General features: G+C 39.6%; 1 protein-coding gene across 2 annotated transcripts in view; it reads left to right on the top strand.

Moving 5' to 3' along the window:
- CFAP44 (cilia and flagella associated protein 44) overlaps nt 1-20,659 on the top strand; it is a 168,000-nt gene that overhangs the window by 141,286 nt on the left and 6,055 nt on the right. For both annotated transcript variants that reach the window (XM_066346884.1, XM_066346883.1), the window contains 8 exons: nt 33-533; nt 3,505-3,708; nt 4,880-5,075; nt 10,213-10,311; nt 11,491-11,621; nt 12,925-13,041; nt 14,861-15,062; nt 19,438-19,598. In XM_066346884.1, the coding sequence (XP_066202981.1) occupies nt 33-533; nt 3,505-3,708; nt 4,880-5,075; nt 10,213-10,311; nt 11,491-11,621; nt 12,925-13,041; nt 14,861-15,062; nt 19,438-19,598 (1,611 nt within the window). The remainder of the gene's footprint in view (nt 1-32; nt 534-3,504; nt 3,709-4,879; nt 5,076-10,212; nt 10,312-11,490; nt 11,622-12,924; nt 13,042-14,860; nt 15,063-19,437; nt 19,599-20,659) is intronic.

Raw genomic sequence — 20,659 nt, 5'->3', positions numbered from 1 at the left:
GCTGCCATTTTTCTTTCTGTTCTTTTTATCAGACCTATGCAAAGAAAAAGCACATGAACAAGTCCATCCTCTCTCTTCGAGACCTTAAAGTGGCTGTCATTGAGGAAATACAGTGCCTGGTACAAGAGCTGAAGAACATTCAGTCAACTCTTCACATTTCCAAGCACATCCCCATTCCGCAAATCCCTCAGATACACCCAGAAGAAGTTCCTGAAAAGAGATTTCACTATGATGAAGAAACTCTCCTAGCTTTTAAGCAACAGCAGATGAAAAATGAGGATGGAAAGACCCCTCAAGTGGAACAGGAAGGGTCCACTGGCTCAAGTGGACGATTCCTTAGACTCACTTCTGTAAAGGATGGGGATTTGACTACACGAGATTCATTGTCTAGATCATCAAAGGCATCGTCGGTCACTCTAGATATTCCAAAGTTAATGGAATTTGCAAAAGCAGATCCAATTGATGTAGAGCTAGAGATTATGAAGAGAAAAGAGATTAAAAATCTGTATATGCAACAGTATTTGACCAACAGGGTAAGTAAGGGGTGAGACTATGACTATTTAAAGCTGAAAGAGAGTGAGGCAGAGAAGTAGATCTAGATTCTTATTTATGGCCCTGGCTGGTTTGCTCAGTGGTAGAGCATCAGCCCAGTGAGTGGATGTCCTGGTTTCGATTCCTGGCTAGGGCACACAAGAGAGGCACCCATCTACTTCTCCACCCCTCCCCCTCTCACTTCTCTCTCTCTTCTCCTCCTTCAGCCATGGCTTCATTGGAGCAAGTTAACCCTGGGCACTGGGATGGCTCCATGGCCTCTACCTCAGGTGCCAAGAAGAGTTCAGTTGCTGAGCAAAGGAGCAACACCCCAGATGGGCAGAGCATCACCCTCTAGGGGGTGGGCTTGCTGGGTGGATCCCTGTCAGGGCACATGTAGGAGTCTGTCTCTGCCTCTCTTCCTCTCACTGAATAATAAATATAATAAAAGTAGATTCTTATTTATTTAAAATTTTTCTACATTAACCTTCCCCAAACCGTGACCAGCCCACAACTCACTAATGGCATGGTTTCCTCCTCATCCCTGGTTTTCTGAAAATCATTGTGCTCTGCCCAGAACTTTGGAGCTTTTAGGGGAAAATCCATGTTATTTGGCATCTAACTGAAGCCATGGTGAAAGGGAAGTGATGGAGCAATTTCACATGATGGATGGAACATAACGAAAACCCTCCAGGGACAATGGACCACCCTCTGCTGTTTATACTCTCCTCTTTCTCTAATGTGTGATTTGTTCTAATAGTGGGAGTGTTCATGGTGATGAATGGCTTCAAAATTGTTCTGGAGCTGAAATGCCAACTATTTTTATTTTAGGAAAATTAGAACCAGACTGGGACCAGTTGTGCAGGACATACTCTGAGTATGGAAGGAAAAGAACCCTTCCTGGATAGATAGCTCCCTGCTACCAGCCATATACTGTCCTTTTCCTCATCGTGTCTTCTCCAGCTAGGCACTCCCTATAGCCTTCCAATCTTATTCTCTACCCATTATCGCTACTTCACTTGACTGAGAATCCTCACTTTTCCTGCTTCTTCCCACTCCCTTCCCTAATTCTGAATTTCATATCTGTGCTTTTTCCTTTGCTATTTCTTTCTACATGTGGTGACTTCCTTCCAAAGTCAGCCTAGTTCCAAACACTTTCCAGATCTTCTTTCTACATTGCACACTCTCTTTTTAAAAATTACAATTGCACCTAGAATCAGCACATCATGTTTTGTACTATTTTCTTGCCTTTTTTTTTTGTTAGTTTTGTCTTGAAAATTAGGTTATAAAGTTCTTGAGGGGTGATACATAAACTTTATCTGATTTCCCTGCAGTGTCCAGGACTATGCCAGACATATAGTAGATATTCAGTAAAAAGTTTTAATTTAATTAAGTAATATTCTTTATTAATTAAAAATATTTATTGGACATTCTGTGAGCAGGGACAGTGCTATCTAGGTAGTAGCAATGCAATGGTACTCAAGTTAGACACATTCTCTCTCATAAAGCTTATAGGCTGTCAAATGTAAGAGATAGAACAAGTGAGACCTTTACAAACTTGGACCCCAGTTTTAGAATGCTGTTGTACTTAAAAAAATATAGTCCTGTCTCCAAAGAAAGTTTGAAATAATTCAAATTTGTTGAACAAACTTTTTTGGGGAGCCCACTTAGTCTGTAGCCCTACATAAAGTTTAATTTTCATATTTTCCTTGTTTTTTGTATGTTTGTTTATATTTAGCCTACCTGAAGTTCTCCAGCCGTTTTATTGCCCCAAACCCACAGAGCTCTTTGCCCCCCTACTCATCATAAGCATTTGACAGCTTGGGCTCCTCGTCATGTACAGCCTAATGAAAGACATGGAATGGTTTGTCTTCTTGCTGTTGCACTAGTTTCCTCAAGAGGATCAGCTCTTGGGGCACTGGTTGATCTCTTCATCTCCTTTGGGATGGGGTGGGGAGAAGCTGTGCTAAAATCAGAGCAAAACCAAGTGTTAGGTACGTGGGTTCTTATTCCCCAGCCTTGTGACAAATTAGCTTTGATCTCAGGAAAATCAGCTTTAGCCTCAGTTTCTTCATTTCTAAAATAAGATGATTGAATAGGTTTCTTGTGGGTTTCTTGTGATTATATTTATCTATTTAAAAATATTTACTGTTCTGCAAGTTTGAAAATTTTCACAATAAGGAGTTGAGGGAGGCCCTGGCTGGTTGGCTCAGCAGTAGAGCGTCGGCCTGGTGTGTGGAAGTCCTGGGTTTGATTCCCGGCCAGGGCACACAGGAGAAACGCCCATCTGCTTCTCCCCCCTTCCTCCCCCCTTTAACTCTATCTCTCTCTTCCTCTCCTGCAGCCAAGGCTCCATTGGAGCAAAGATGGGCCAGGCGCTGAGGATGGCTTCATGGCCTTCACCTCAGGTGCTAAAATGGCTCCCATTGCAGCAGAGCAATGCCCAGAGGGGCTGAGCATTGCCCCTGGTGGGCATGCCAGGTGGATCCTGGCCAAGCACATGCAGGGGCCTGGCTGTCTGCCCCCTACCTTCAGAAAAATAGAAAAAAAAAGAAGTTGAAAGAAATCTTTATTTAGTATTGACTGTATGAAAGGCCATGTAGAAATAATGTGAGGATTTATCCATGGAGGTAGATATAAACACTTCCCACAAAGAGCTCATAGTCTCTGACATATACCATTCAGTACAACAAGAGGGGCATTCTTGATTGATGACTTTTTCAATGGTAGAGAAATAGTTGGAAGAACGATAGTTACAGAATTTCTACTACTAAATAAAATTAATTTATGTAAATTTAAGACCATTGATGAATGATTTATATGACTAGACACAATCACAAAAATCTATATAATTCTCATTAAATATTAAGGGCATAATGAGAATTTTTTTTACCCAAACAGATTAGTATTATTAAATAGTTTTAAAATATGTTTATTTGTTCTAACATATCCTCAAATCTTTTTCCACCTCAGATCAAAGAACTGATTGTCACTTTTGATGCAGAATTCCATCTCCTGAGACATCAGAAACTGAAACTAGATACTCAGATGAAATTATCCGACCTACACCATGTCACATTATTTCAAGAACTGCTTCTCCTCAAGAATTTTGAAAAACAGGAGAACATACTTCAAGAGCGTGTTAACTCATTAGACAAAGAGGAACAGGATATGCAAGTATGAGTGGGCAGGAGAATGCTAGCTGGCTGTGCCCTCAGTTAGAGACGAATTTGATTCTTCTTTTCTTCTTCTCAACTTAATCTCCCCTCTTTTCTAGTCCTCATCTCTTTCTTGTCTTCTCTTTCTTCTTTTCCCTGTTATTCCGGCTTGCTCTCTGTTTTTGGAATCCTTGGTCAGAGAGAAGTGAGTCAGATTTTTTTTAGTGAATTTGATCTGATATAAGGTAGAACAAAATTTTCAAAAGTGAGCTTAGTTTATCTATGGATTTCAAAAGTTTTTGTTTTTGTTGTTACTACCTACCATGTGAAGTTGAGTTTTGATTGCATGCTAACCTTATGAATGTAACTGAAAAAGAAGTTGGTGAGTATCTTAAATATGATAGCTAGTTTTAGAGTACTGTATAATTAAATATTAAAGGAAATTATTTATTTATATATATTAAATTTAAAGAGGCAAATTATACCATCTCTCTTTGTCTTACAGAAAGAAAGATTCTATTAGACAGATATTACATACTGAATAGAGACATCAGGTTTTAGATATTTCAGCTTCACTAAGATATAACGTGTACTTTTCTTAGTTGTTATATGGCAGCGGTTATACAATACATTTTTAAATATGTATTTTCCGATGGCTTTAGGTGACCCCTGTGTTTTGGTCGTTCGACCGCCGGGGTCACGACTCACAGGTTGAGAACCGCTGTTATATTGGGTGGACAAAAGTAGGTTTACAGTTGTAATACAAATAAATAATACAATAATTGATAAATAATACAAGAATAGCTCTGTTTTGCATACTCACAATGGTAAACCTACTTTTGCCCACTCCTGTATATAGCTATGAAAAAAATTTTGTTTTTGAGACCACACCTGCAAATATATTTGTTGACATCCACACTATCAATAAAAATTTTGATTTATTTAATTTAGATTTTTGAAGATCCCAAACATTAAAAAACTGATCTTTAATTACAACTGTACCTTTTTAAAAAAGAATTACAAATTTTAATCTTATAAATAAATGGATGTCTCTGAAAAATTAGAAATGTAAACTTCTACTAAGAAGCTTTAAAATGGGTGTACACTGTACCTTACATTGTGATGCACATTGTTCTCTGAACCTGATTTATCAGAAATGTTTTCATTTGTTCTTGTTCTTTCTCATTTAGTGGAGAATAAATGAAATTCTTAAGGATATGGAAGAGAAAAAGAATGAAATCACCAGGCTCCAGGACCAAGAAAAGGCTGTCTATGCTGGTTTCCAAACAGCCCTTGGAGAAAATAATAAATTTGCCGGCTTCCTCATGAAGGTCCTAAAGAAGAAGATAAAGCGGATAAAGAAAAAGGAGGTTGAAAATGATGCCGGTTTGTATTTTTTTTCCTTATATATGATAATGCTTTCTTTCATTAGCATGAAATGGATAAATTGTCTATATTGTTCACCACAACATAGACAATGTAGAGGCATGAAATTTAAAGAGGAGAGGATATGAAGAATCACTTTTCTTCGCTGCCACATCAGACAATGTTTTAGATGTACAATCAGCTTGAAAATATATAAAAGATGTGCCATGCAAATATGAATCAAATCAAAGCAGGGGTAGCTAAGTAATAGCAGATAAAGTAGATTTCAGAGCAAAGAAAATTACTGGAGACAGAAGAAACTTTTATAATGATGGAAGTGTCAATCTCCCAAGAAGACATAGCAATTATAAGTATATATGCATAAAACAACAGAGATACAAAATATGTGAAGCAAAAACTGATAGAAATGAAAGGTAAAACAGACAAATTCATGATTATATTTAAAGACTTCAACCCCCCTCTTTAACATTTAAAAGAAAAACTATACCAAAAATCAATAAGAATAAAGAAGACCTAAATAGCACCATCAACCAAAAGGATTTAATTGACAGTAATATAGCACTTCACCCCAAAGAGCAGAATATACACACTTTGCAAGTGGCCACAGAACATATACCAACATAAACAAATTAGACTATGAACAAATCTCAACAACTAAAAGAATTAAAATCATATAAAATGTGTTCTCTGACCACAGAGAAATCAAACTAGGAATCAGTAACAAAGATAACAGAAACATTTCAAAACACTCAGTTCTAAACAACACTCTTCTATATAATCCACAGAATCCAGAGATATCTCAGTATGAATTTTAAAACTACGTTGGCTGCCTTGACTGGATAGCTTGGTTGACTAGATCAGTGGTAGTCAACCTGGTCCCTACCGCACACTAGTGGGTGTTTCAGCTTTCATGTTGGGCGGTAGTGGAGCAACCAAAGTATAAATAAAAAGATAGATTTAACTATCTTTTTAGTAAGTTGTTTTATAAAGATTTATTCTGCCAAGCTTAGTGAAAATCCGACATAAAGTACTTGGTAAGTAATTATTATTATATGCTTTAACTTGCTGTAATTCTGTTTTATAAATTTTATAATGAAAAGTTACTTCCCTACTTTACAAATCACCATTACTGTGGAACAGGTGGGTGGTTAGAAAGTTTTACTACTAACAGAGATACAAAAGTGGGCGGTAGGTATAAGAAGGTTGACTACCCCTGAACTAGATCATCGTCTGGAAGTGCAGAGGTTGCTAGGTCGATCCGCAGTCAGGGCACATACAGGAACAGATTGATGTTTCTCTCTCTCTAAAATCAACCAATAAAAAAATAAAAAATAGAAAAAAACTACATTGACCTAAATGAAAATAAAAATGTAATTTATTTAAAATCTTTGGAATACAGCTAAAGTAATTTTGAGAGAGAAATTTATAACACTAAATTAGAAAAGAGGACAAGTCTCAATCCACTCAATCCAATAATTTAAGCTCTTCCCTCAAAACAGAAGTGCAAAATAAACCCAAAGTAAGTGAGCAGAAGGAAAGTAACAGTAAAGATAAGAGCAGAAATTCATAAAACTGAAAGCAGAAAACCAATAGAGAAAGTCACTTATATGAAGAGCTGGTTTGTTTTCAAGAAAATCAACTGATTGACAAACTTCTAGCAAGAGTAAAAAAAAAAAAAAAAAAAGAATTAGGAAGAGGACATAACAGGTACCAAGATCAAGAATTTAAGAGGTGATATCAATACAGACCCACACTGCAGATATTAAAAGATTACTCGGAAATAAAATTACCATATACACAAAAATTTGGCAACTTGGATGAAATAGGCCAATTACACAAAAATACTACCAGGACTTATCTAATATGAAGTAGATAATTTGATAACTACAGGTATTAAGAACATTGACTTTGTAATGTTAAAAATCCCTTGAAGAAACCTACTGGTATAAATAGTTTTACTGGAGAACTCCTCCAGTAACGCTTAAAGAATTATCACTATTTTACACAATATCATCCAGAAAATCAAAGAGGAGAGAACACTTCCTAATTCACATTCTGAGGCTGGTAGTATCCTGATACTAAAACCTGGAAGTTTTTATATTATGTTACAAGACTCTAGATCATTACAATCTTCTGTTTTTCTTGACTTTCTCTAATACTGCTCTGCCAGAGAAAGGGGTAGATGCCTGCTACTTCTGCCAGGTGGGGACATGCAGCCTTCACTGTCACCCAGGGGAGGAGGATCTCCTTGTTACTGCTGGGTGCAGATGGGAGTTCCAGCCCCCCTTTGTAATCTTGACTGTCGAAATGTTGGGGATTGCCTTGGCACCTCTGGGCAATAGTGAAAGTCCTGATTCTCCATCAGGATTCTTCTGATATACCCTCTGTGGGGAGTTCGAAGGGAACCTTGTTACTGCCAGGTGAGAAGGGAAGTCCAGGCTACCCATAGAATATCTACCAACAACTTAATGGAGGAAAAGGAGGCCGATTATGAGCTAGCAGGAATAAAAACCCCTCCTCCCTACTTGGCCGCCTTCTGACACCATCCTTGTGGGAATGTTGGTGTGCCTCATTACAGCTTTGCAAGGGTGGATGTCCAGGTTCCGCACTTGGCTCTTGTTGATGTGGGTGGGAGTGGGACTACAGGTTATTTTCTGTGGTTTTAGGGTATTGTCTAAAAGTCTTGCTAGCTGCCTCCTGCCTGGTGATTTGGCCAAAAAAACCAGGTTCTTGTTGGGTCTTTCTGTGTCTGAACTGGTTGAGGTTTCTAAGTCACCAACTTATTCGTCTCCAAATCTGAGATATGAGGCAAAAAGAAGACCCAGACTGCTCATCACAGTGTTGTTTCTCGGCTTCTGCGGTGCACAGTGGTTCTGCCTTCTTTCCGCTTTTCAGAGTCTTATGTTTGTTCTACTTGTAATGTCCAGAGCTTAGCTGTATTTAGCGGGAGAAATAGGAAAGAGTAGACCTACTTCACTGCCCTTGATGCAGGAGTCTATGTAAGAATTCTAAGGTCTAATTTTAAACTTTGGTCTTTTATTTCAAAAGTTGGTAAAGATCACTTAATATTAAGAGAGAGCTTATATTTAAGAAATCTTCTAGCCCTGGCCGGTTGGCTCAGCGGTAGAGCGTCGGCCTAGCGTGCGGAGGACCCGGGTTTGATTCCCGGCCAGGGCACACAGGAGAAGCGCCCATTTGCTTCTCCACCCCTCCGCCGCGCTTTCCCTCTCTGTCTCTCTCTTCCCCTCCCGCAGCCAAGGCTCCATTGGAGCAAAGATGGCCCGGGCACTGGGGATGGCTCTGTGGCCTCTGCCCCAGGCGCTAGAGTGGCTCTGGTCGCAACATGGCGACGCCCAGGATGGGCAGAGCATCGCCCCCTGGAAGGCAGAGCGTCGCCCCTGGTGGGCGTGCTGGGTGGGTCCCGGTCGGGCACATGCGGGAGTCTGTCTGACTGTCTCTCCCTGTTTCCAGCTTAAGAAAAAAAAAAAAAAAAAGAAATCTTCTAGAGAGTATGAGGTCCATCTCTTATCTTTAATTTGATGTTTGGTAAAATAGAAATTTCCAGTTGGCGATCTGTCATTCACAGAGGTCCTCAAGATGTTTTAGAAGACAATAGGGCAGCCTGGGTATCTCAGTTGGTTAGAGCATTGTCCTGAAGCCCAGAGCTTGCTGGTGTGACCACCCGTCAGGGCACAAGCAGGAACAGATCAAAGTTCTTCTCTCTCTCCCCTCACTCTCTCCCTTCCTCTCTTTCTCAAATTAATAAATAAAAAATTAAAAGAAAAAGAAAATGGGGCAGAGTTGGGTAGGGGAGGCCTACAATTCATTCTTCAAAACTCTTGGGGGCAGATGTGTTTTAGAATTCAAAATTTTTTGCCTGACCAGACGGTGGCGCAGTGGATAGAGCGTCAGACTGGGATGTAGAAGACCCAGGTTTGAGACCCCGAGGTCGCCAGTTTGAGCACAGTTTTACCTGGTTTGAGCAAGGCTCACCAGCTTGAGCCCAAGGTCGCTGGCTCGAGCAAGGGGTCACTCGGTCTGCTGTAGCCCCCTGGTCAAGGCACATATGAGAAATCAATCAATGAACAACTGAGGTGCCACAACGAAGGATTGATGTTTCTCATCTCTCTCCCTTTCTGTCTGTCTGTCCCTATCTGTCTGTCCCTCTCTCTGACTCTCTCTGTCTCTGCCACAAAAATAATATATTTTATGAAAGGTATTGGATATGACATTATTAAAGAAATCATTCATAGCGCTTGTTAAATTATTCATAAGACTTGTTAAAGAACAATGAGGCAGACTTTATTTAGGGGGGAAATGCAATGGGATTGTGTAGAAAGGAAGAAAAATCAGCTCCACTCTGTTTACACCAAGGACAAGTGGAGATTTAGCCAAGGAGCAGGGTGGGAGTCAGCAGATAAAAAATTACTAAGAGGTAAGTCCTTGCTAAACCGACCTAACAGGACTTTGGCTGAAGGCACAGGTCAAAAGGATAAGATATTGTGGCCGGGAAGAAGAAAGTTGGGGTGGAGAACTTTTACTAAACTGACGTAGTGGATTCTTCCTTAAACTGGACTAAGTGGGCCAAGGACAGAGCCAAAAGAACAAGGACTTGTCAGAAAGAGGACTCAGAGAGAGCGGACTCAAATTTAGTCAAAGGAGAGAGTCTCCGTCAACCAACTCCCAGCAGGGTTTTCTGCAGGATCTCTAAATCAAACATCTCATTACTTCTGCAGCCAACACATGAATATTCACACTGAGTAGGTTAAATAAAGACTAAAAGTAGCATTCAGGTAAGTTGTGAAAATCTCTGCTTTCAGGCATACTGATTTAGGACTTACGGACCTATGTAATCAAATATGTATTAGGTGGGTCATGGCATAAACAGTGTGCATCTTGGTCTCAATCCCCTCTGACTCGATGGATTGAAATGAATTGCACAACCTTCTGCAGGCGTTTGAGTTTGTGGCCTCTATATCTTTAACCATTTTAAACTCTTCTAAAAATATTCAGTAATTTCTTGCTTTTTGTTATTTTCCTAGTAGTTAATTGATTGAAAATATCTTATTTTAAAAATCTGAGATTTAGCTTAACACAGGAACTTCCATGTGTTAACAGTGTTTTACTCCCTTTTTAGATGAAGATGAGGAGAGTGAGGATGAATCTAGCCTGGAGAGTGAAGAAGACGAGTCCGAATCTGAAGATGAGGTCTTTGATTATTCTATCTGCCCAACAAGTGAGTTGTGAAGAGTGACCATGGATTGACTCTACCAAGAAGGTTTTCGTTGGGGTTTTTGTCTTCTCAATTGCTGCATAATAACATCTCAGGAAAGGGTGGCTTTTAGATAGTCACAGTTTCCACTGCTGAAACCAGTCTGAAACATCCAGACCAATACTCATAGTTTCAGTAGATAAATGTTTCAGTAGAAAAAATATTTCTTTTTCGTCTAAAATTTCTTCTAGTAATTTCATATAAATGATAAAACTTTGTCAAACTTTTAAGTTTAATTCCAAATAAATTTTAAATAATTTTGATTTTGAAAGTTAGAGTCTTCATAAAATCATCTTTATGAATGAAAGAGCTAAAAAGCCTTGTAGTGCAACTCTTTGTTTTATATACTGCTCATGAACATTAGGGCATATTTCAAAATGAATATGAAGTGATAAAAAAAAGAAGCATTTGATTTTTTTTTATTAAATAAGAACATCAGAAAAGCAAATGACAAGTCAAAGAAAGTTGTTTGATTATGCAACTGAGATGCAAAAACCAACTGTTATTTCATTGGTGAAAATGCACTGTACAAAAGGCTGAAAGTACTGGGGTATCTGTATGTCCCCTGATCCCCTAATTTTTGTGAGCAGTGTATTAGGACTCAGTGCCTTTGGCAGTCTCATAGCTAGTTTTAGTGGTAAAACTAGGCCAGAGTAAAGGTTCCTGAATTTCATTATAGTACTCTGTTATATTTTTCACATTCTTTATTACTTGGTGGGTAAATGTGGCTGTTAGTGTGATAGAGTGGAAATTAATATAAGACACAGCATTTAAGTCCCATTCTGTCACGTTATCAGCTACATGGCCTCTCTGAGACTTAGGGTCTCCCCCTGTGAAATGAAAACAATAGTCACTACCTTGCATGGCCCGTGAGCCTTGAATGAGATCATGAACACGGGGGGCCTACCACAAAACCTGGCTCAGAGTGCTGCTCAGAACATCCATACTAGTATTCTAATTACTGTCACAACTATTAATCATTTATTTCTACCTGGAATAATGGAGCCCTAAGTAAAATGAAAACTTGCTAGAGTAGATTCACCAGTGGACATTAATAATTCTGAAGCTCTACACTCCCCACTTGCAGTATTACTACATTCTGTTATAAATGGGGTTTCTTTTTCAATTTGAATGTCTTTTCAGATTGTGATGCGGGTCTCTTTGAACTGGCGCTTCAACTTCGAGAGAAAAGGCTGGACATTGAGGAGGCCTTAGTAGAAGAAAAGAAAATTATTGATAACTTCAAAAAGGAGTATGATACATTGTCCAAAAAAGTATGGTGCTTTGCCTTTCCAGATCTATTTATCTTCTTCCCATATGCTGCATGTCCTCCCTGCTGTGATACTGCCATTTCCTAGCAATGACAGTTTAGGACTTCCCCAAAGAGAAGAAGTATTTCAAATGTTAAGTCCAGTTTTCTTTTTCTTCAAGCACAGTCATGGTGGGGGCCATTGGACTTTCTTTACTTAATCATTGGTTCCCAAACTTTTTTGATTACATACTTCTGTATGTAAAAAAAAAAAAAAAATTCATGGAGTGTGTACCTATACCATAAATGTATATTTATTTATAAGTTGTATTTATGAACTATTGTACTAATATACAGTTGACTCTTAACCCAGATTTGAACTGTGCAGGTTCACTTATAGTGCAGATTTTTTTTTTCAGTAAATTCCATATCTTCAGGTTTTGCATCTGTAGATTCAACCAGCTGCTGATTGAAAACAGTAGTTTTGACCTGTGGTTGGGACTCCGTGGATGTGGAGGGCTGACAAGTTATATGTAGATTTTCAACTGTGCAGGGGTCGCACTCCTAACCCCCTGCTTGTTCAAGGGTCAACTCTATTTTGTATATTATGAAACATTCACAAAAACAGAAATCATGAAGAATAATATAAAAGTAACTAGAAATAGAAACTCAGATATTTTCTCCCTTCACTGTCTGGGGAATGTGCTTCCTATGTTGGAGAACAGTAAGCTAAACTTTTGGCATAATTATTGATATATTGATTAATATTTCTGCCTTACCTGCTCAGTTTCCTTCTTAAGTATCTTTTCTACAGCAAAATCATTTAACTTGATTCATATTTAGAAATATTTTTGACAGAATGCTTCTCCTCTTTCAAATCGGACATAATTTGGAAAACTTCGAAGTTTTTTAGGCAATGAAGAATGTGCATCAGAAATACTTTAGTTAGTAGTTTTATCACTTTAAAGATTGCCCCTCATTTGTTGAGTCCATTATGACCAAACAAGATTCAAACCATTCTGACAAAGAGATTACATACTGAGTGCAGTTTTTCCATGCAGAAAGTAGAAGGATGAAGAGGACATGCCTTCTGAGCTCACAGTCACCAAACCTGGACAATAGGAGTGATTGAAAAAGTGGTGGTGATCATCACTTAGCAGGGTGACCATATGTACATTTCTGGGCTGCAAACTGGGTTCATCCATTTAATCATAGCCCAGAAAATCAGACCCTCGTGCTTTTACTGCCTTCCAAGATGCCCTCTTTTACCACCCTGGCTCTGTGTTGGCTGAACCTTGTCAACATCTCACTCATGGGGCTTCCTACAGGTCAAAACTGTGGTGACGAATCTGAATGCTGCAGAGGAGGCCCTGGAGGCATATCAACGAGAGAAGCAGCAGCGGCTGAATGAACTGCTGGTTGTAATTCCGCTCAAGCTGCACCAGGTGATGGGTCCAGTGGGCCGGCTCCCCTGCCCCCACCATGCCCTGTATGAGCAGAATGACCACACCCAGACCTTTCCAAAGGATGATTCATGGCTCACTTGTGGGGAGAACAGCAGTCCTCTGCAGACAATTGTCCCTGTAGAATGACAGGGACATTTTCTTCTCCATTCTCAGATTGTTATAAAACTGTAACATCAAAACTTGTGTATTTCCCTGTGGCCTGCTATTCAACTTTGGCAGTTGAGTCATTTCAGGTCTGGAGGGTGAGGGGTCTATGACTTAGGAATGGAATAGCTTGCCAGTTGAAATCTTGGAACTTGCACATATATCGCTTTTCTCGCCATCTTTATTTTACTTTTTAAAGATTTTATTTATTGATTTTATAGAGAAGGGGGGGTAGAGTGCGAAGCATCAACTCATAGTTGCTTCACTTTAATTGTTCATTGATTGCTTGCTGTATGTGCCTTGACCAGGCAAGCCCAGGGTTTTGAACCAGCGACCTCAGCATTCCAGGTCGATGCTTTATCCCACTGTGCCACCACAGGCCAGGCCTCTCACCATCTTTAAATAGATGTGAACTAATGATGCAAGAATTATCTTCACTTAACTTCTACTCATTAATTAGAAAAGTCAAAACAAAAGAAAAATATTCTTTTTTCTCCTTTTTTTCCACACTCCACCTGAATTATGACATATTCAAATAGAGAGACATGTATCCATGAGAGAAGAGGTCCATCATAATGGGTTTTCTCAGGTAAAGAGAGAACGCTGTATTTTAGGAAAAAACAAAACAAACCCCAAGATCAGTTTTACATATGTTATGTGTCTGTGTTACGTGCTGTTGAGTTGGCTCTGACTCTGGGCGACCCTAAGAATGAGTGATGTCCTCGGTGTCCTATGCTGTCCTCAAAGCCTGGCTCAGCTCCCGCAGACTCAGGCCTATGGTTCCTTTTATGGAGTCAGTCATTCGTAGGGGTCTTCCTCTCTTCCTGCTGCCTTCTATTTTTCCCAGCATTAATGTTTTGCTCCCCACCCCACCCCACCCCACCAAGAACCCTGCCCTCCTAGGATGTGCCCTAAGTAGGACAGTTTCAATTTTGTCATTTTTTTTTTTTTTGTATTTTTCTGAAGCCGGAAACGGGGAGAGACAGTCAGACAGACTCCCGCATGCGCCCGACCGGGATCCACCTGGCACGCCCACCAGGGGCGACGCTCTGCCCCTCTGGGGCGTTGCTCTGCCGTGACCAGAGCCACTCTAGCGCCTGGGGCAGAGGCCAAGGAGCCATCCCCAGTGCCCGGGCCATCTTTGCTCCAATGGAGCCTTGGCTGCGGGAGAGGAAGAGAGAGACAGAGAGGAAGGAGGGGGGGTGGAGAAGCAAATGGGCGCTTCTCCTGTGTGCCCTGGCAGGGAATCGAACCCGGGTCCCCCGCACTCCAGGCCGACGCTCTACCGCTGAGCCAACCGGCCAGGGGCAGTTTTGTCATTTTTGCCTTCAGTGATGTTTCAGGTTTAATTTGCTCTGTAGAACCTGACCCAAACAGTGTTAGCTGTATGTAGCAATTTGCCTACTGGGCCAACCTGGAAATGTTGGTTCCATCATTATACAGTAGATATTACCCGTGCTCTGTATGCGAAGATTGACTGTCCCCAGAGGGATATAACGTGGCTTACTACCTGAAGGCAGCCTCCTGCTTCACCTTACTTAGTGGTGAGAACAAGTCCCCAAGACAGTGACCTACACAAGGAACAGAAGGAAGTGCTTCTCTTGTGCTTTCCATGACTTTACATTTAGTTGATTTTTTGTTTTGTTTTTGTTAGATAGAGCATGTGATATCTGGAGAAATACCCAGTGATCTTTCTGGAACTTTGGTCTTTTCTAACCACTCCTTGGGACAGCTGCAGGAACGAATCGTACAACTCCAGGAGGAGAATTCCAAGCAGCAAAAACTTAACATAGAATTCCGGCAGAGACGTAAACAGCTTTTTCGAGAAAAGAGAGAGATGGTAAAAACTATACAGAGTGAGTAACTTAGCCTGTCGATTACCTACTAATATTTATTAATATTTACTAATAAGTAATATTTACTGATAAAAAGGAACTCTCATGTGACTGTCTCCAGCTTCGAAAATAGGAAGTAATCAGAGAATCAAGCGGAAACAAGAACACCTTCTCATTTTCCTACTTAATATCTCTCCTGATACGATTAAATGATCACTATCATATTTAAAAGAGATAAGTATTATTATATAAATTATTTTCCTGATTTATAAAAGGTTTTATATATATGAAATATAGACTAATAGAGTAATAACCCATGTACCACTGCCAAGCTTAAGAAATAAAACAAGAACACCTTCTCATTTTCCTACTTAATATCTCTCCTGATATGATTAAATGATCACTATCATATTTAAAAGAGATAAGTATTATTATATGAATTATTTTCAGTACAGTAAAAGTCCCTTTTCTTTCTGATGCTATTCTGCTGTCTCCTTCGCCAGGATCAAGTACCAGGTGAGTACACATATATTTGTACATGTCCACACACAGTATGTGAAACTGCTTTGTGTGCTTTTAACTGTAATACTATATATATTCATGTAATTTTATAGTTCACTTTATTAAACAAATTTTTTAGAGTTATCCATATGCTACAATAATTAATATTAACTATATTACAGTGATTTTCAGTGAGTGTACCATGGCACATTGGTGTGCTGCAAGAATTTTAAAACATGCAATACCTGACAATTTAGTCAGGGATACTGACCTCTTTTCCCTTAGATTGTCAAATAATAAAATTACAACAGCTAACACAATGGCTGTCTAGTGTGAATGAATCAAGATTATGCCTTTTTTTTTTATCATATTGGCAAAAAATATAAAATTTTTTGGTGTGCCACAGAGTTTTAGTGATTAGTTTATGTGTACCATGAGATGAAAAGGGTTGAAAATCACTGTGCTATTACAATACTCCATTGTAGCACTGTAAAGGGACTTTCTTCTTCATTGTCCTATTGATAGAGTATTTCTAAATGATGATGATTACAGATAGTGTGACAGTAAACCTTCCTGTATACATCTCCCTGTGTGCGTGTGTGAGAAGGGGAACCCCAGGATGGGGTCTCTGGGTCGTAGGGGGGTGGGTACATCTGCAGCTCTCCGGAGTGGTGCCACGTTGCCCTCTAAAGAAGTAGCTTCCCCCTACCGCACTCTCATCCCCACCCCAGTGAGTGAGAGAGAATTGCTTAGGCTTCATCTTCTTATCAACACTGATACTATCAGACTTGAATATATTTGCCAACCTGGTGGATGTTAAATTGTATTTCATTATGGTTTTTATTCATGTTTTCTTGATTCTGGTGAGGCTGACATACGTCTATTTGTGTTTCCATTTCTGTAACTTGCCTGTCAGATCCTTTACCCATTTTTTATTTTTATTTTTTTATATTAATTGTAGGGAGTTCTTTCTATATTCTTTCTTTGTTCATTAAACACTTTAAATCTCTAGTAGTTTGTGGTTTGCCTTTTGCTTTGTTTAGTGTATCTTTTAAATCTTAATATAGTTTCATTTAATCAATCTGTTTATGGTTTGTACATTGTGTGTGTTAAATCTTTTTCTATTTTGTGGTCATAAAGGTATTTTTCTATAGTGCCCTCTTTTACTAGTGTTCTTCACAGTTGCATTTTTTATCCATCTGGAATTGTGGTAGATGGTATAAGATACAGTGTAAGATTATTTTATTTCAAAATACTTTCTATAATATTTGATATATGGAATATATGTATAAGTGATGAAGTATTCCAGCTTTAATAAGAATAATACTACCAATACCATAGCATCTACGTTAATACCACAGAACTGTACACTTAAAAATGTATCATTTTTTGCTATGGGTATTTTGCCACAATTAAATAATTTTTTAAAAGAAAATTTGTAAAAGGAAAAATATGGGAAGAATATGCTGGTCAACCAATCCAAGTTGCATGGGTTTGTAGAGGCCGATTTCCAGTGAGTGCTGATGGTCTGCCTTTGTGGGTGGTTGGGTTATAAATAAAGAAAACACATGTCGGTGCTCCATGTTTGCAGAGCACTTATTTGAGACAGTTTTCTCAGGTGTCAATCCTGAGGTTCTAATGTTTCTTATGTAGTTCACATTCCTTTGGCTTCTGGAGCCTGTGAATGTTGTTTGTATATGGAGGTGCTATTCATCCAACCAAGGAATAAACTAGAATAAAAATGAGGAGGCTTGTTTCTATTTGGGTAAACTCAGTTTGGAAATGTGTGAAGAAGATGAAATGACGTATCACACTTTTGGAGTGTGAATTTTTTTTTTTAAAGTTTTATGTTGTAAGAGTTTTATTCAGTGACTTTCAGGTCTTCTCTCATCTCCAGACTATTTTCTGAAAGCAAATTGTGAATCCGGTTAAAGACTCATTTCCTAACTCTGAGTGTGAAACTAGGAGTGGGTTCTTTTCCTGTAACCCAGAGAAAAATAGGTTTAACAGTGATGAAATCTACCAGTTTTCTTGTAGTTGCCTTCCTCCATCCCTAGACCCAAAGGAGAAAAAGAGGAGAGTCTAGAACAGGGGATCAGAAGGGTGAGTTCACTCCAATCCAGGGAGAGCACAGCTCACAGCCTTGGGCAAGGTGGGTGGTGAGTGTGCCAGAAGCCTTGAGTCTCCAGTGAAAACCCGCCGGTCTCACGGAGTCAGGAGAAGGGCAGGAGGCTAGCTCCCCATGGGGAACAGCAAGGGACAGAGTCCATGCCCTGGTGCATCGCCATGGGAGAGGCTGCCCCCTTGTGTGGGGTAGCTGGACAGGAGTCCAGATTCTTACTAAGAGGGGCAAAGGGGCCGGCATAGGCTAGCCACACATATGAGCAAATAATTTAACCATTTCCTTTGCATCTCGGATTGTCATGGCCACTGCATTATATAAGTTGATGGTGTCACTACTCACACAGAATAGAAATAAATAGCCCCTCCCTTGTTTGTGCAAAATGGCAGACTAGCCACTTATACTATAACAATTCAACCATAACAATGATACGTGCATACAATTTCCACACTGTAACAGAATTTTGTCATGTTATACCGGTAGGGCCTTCAGTTTGTGACTGAGAAAGTCTTGTTACAAGATTACATTTTCGTGAGGTGCTCCGACCCCACTAATGGAATTTTGCCCAGGTGTTCCAGCATTCTTACATTGGGGAAAGACAGTAAATAAAAATAAAATACACTGCATGTTAGTTGGAGATGAACTGTTAAACAGAAACATTTCAAAAGGACTGGGAAGGTCAAATGCTGAGATCCACAGGAGGATGGGAAGCGCTCTCTGGAAAGGTGACCTACCTGCTAAGATGCGGCGGCTCTGTAAGATGGACCTGCTGTTAGTTACACTTTCAGTATTGAATGTATTAGAAATGAGTCTTTCACAGGTCTCATGGGCACGTGGACTGGGCACGTGGTTGTTTGGGAAACAGCATTCCAGAGGGTGGGAACTGAGACGGAGTGAGCCTGGAATAGTCTAGATGCAAAAAGAAGTCCAGCATGTATGGTGTAAATAGAGAGATGTGAGAAAGGAGGGAGGAGAGGTGACATGGGCAGGGCAGGAAGACCATGTAGGACCTTGTGAAACACCACAAGGACTTAAATTTTTACTTGAAGTAAGATGGAAACTTTTGTTAAATGCCTACACTAATGCTATAGAGATCAATAATAAATGAATTTAGCCTGACTAGGAGGTAGTGCAATGGATAGAACATCGGACTGGGACATGGAGAACCCAGGTTCCAAACCCCAGGCTCATCTGGCTTGAGCACGGGCTCGCTGGCTTGAGCTTGGGATCATAGACACGACCCCATGGTCACTGGCTTGAGCCCGGGGTTACTGGCTCAGGTGGAGCCCCACCTCCACCCCCCACCCCAGGTCAAGGCACATATGAGAAAGCAATCAATGAACAACTAAGGAGACTAAGGAGCCGCAATGAAGAATTCATGCTTCTCATCTCCCTTCCTGTCTGTCCCTTTCTATCCCTCTCTCTGTCTCTCCATCACAAAATAATAATAATAGTAATAATAATAATAATAATAATAATAATATGAATTTAAACTGTAAGAATTTATAGTCTAGTTGCAGTCCATTCACAGTATGAATGGATTGTGTAAGCCAGTTGGCAAAGATGAGTGTGAAGTAGATAATACCGGAATGGGCATTTTAAGTGAAGAAAGTAGTAGCTGAAAAGTTAGAGGAAAAATCAGCTGATAATATAAAACCTTTTTCCATCTTTTTACAAAAGCCTTTCCTTAGAATGTTCTTGTTATTGGTTATTGTTTATTTAATAACAATGGGAGCCATTGAACAACCTGATAGTAACTGTCTTTTTTTTTAGAAATGGAAGAAACAGTCCGTCAACTAATGATCAGCAAATTTGGTCGTGTGATAGACCTAGCAGCTCTTCAGACACTTTCTGTGAATACAACACTTGAAGAACTCAAGATCAAAAAACTTCGAAAGGAGCTATTCAATGCAAAGGAAATGAAGAAGTGGGAGGTGAGGATGAGGAGGGAGATGACCTACTTTGGTTCAGTCTAGGTGGAGGCAAGAAATCCTGGTGAGCTGTATGTGGTTCCTGTGAAGCATCTGTGTCTCCGGAGATGGGTCTGTGAGCCCCGCTCCCCTGCCCTACCCCTCCACTGTGATCTTCTCATCTTAAGTCTATCTTGACTTCCTTAGTTTTCTATCAGTTGGAGGGACTAGTCTATCTTGGGTTGAAACCACCAGCACCGGGGGTTGGGGTCCAGAGTACATGTAAGCATGATGGCAAAATGGCACGAAAGGTTAGAGAGGTTTTATTTTGAGGTCTACATTAATGGATAAATGCTTTAACAGTGTTAGAAATGGAACTGCTATACTCTGAGAATTCTAACTGTATTATTCTATATAGCTTTTATGTGCTGTTACAATCTGGAGCTTAGAAAACATCTGAGTGATAAGTTTTATAAGGTGTGGACTATGTGGCTGGTAGGGTCTTAGATGTTAATGTCTCCATTGTTCCTGGAGCCAGGAGATGAGGCAGTGCCACAGGTACAGCCTGATTCAAAGACTGGAGCTTCTATAAAGACTTTATAAGCCAACAAGTCATATGACTTCTCCAATTTACTGCCTTATTTCATTAGTAGATAGGGAAGTTAGAGAGGTTCCTAGTGTTATCTTGTCTGATCTTTTTTTTTTTTTTTTTTTTTTAATCCAAGAATGCCACTCTACTGTGAATAAGTAAATTACTTAAGTGTTCGTGTCAATGGGACTGGTCAGGGGAATGCTGGATGTGGAATCTAAAATAATTTGTTGGGGCAATAAGAGAACAAAGGAAAGCCAGTAGCAGATGCATTGCCATTCAGGGAATCGGAGGACCCTGGGCCAAGACTAGGAAAGAGCAGTATATGAAAGGTTCCCTCTTAAATGATCATTCTTTTTAATTAATGAATACCAACACTCGGTATGCATACTAATTTCATTCCTCAACAAGAGAATGATATCGATGTCTATCTTGTTTTACCTACTTTTATACATGATCATACTTAAATAATTCTTTTCTCCAGTCAAACCAGACC

This window comes from Saccopteryx leptura, chromosome 8, assembly GCF_036850995.1.
Source record: "Saccopteryx leptura isolate mSacLep1 chromosome 8, mSacLep1_pri_phased_curated, whole genome shotgun sequence".
NCBI classification, from domain to species: Eukaryota; Metazoa; Chordata; class Mammalia; order Chiroptera; family Emballonuridae; genus Saccopteryx; species Saccopteryx leptura.
The sequence above is the reverse complement of the archived record's forward strand: the minus strand, read 5'-3'. Positions and strand labels throughout refer to the sequence as shown.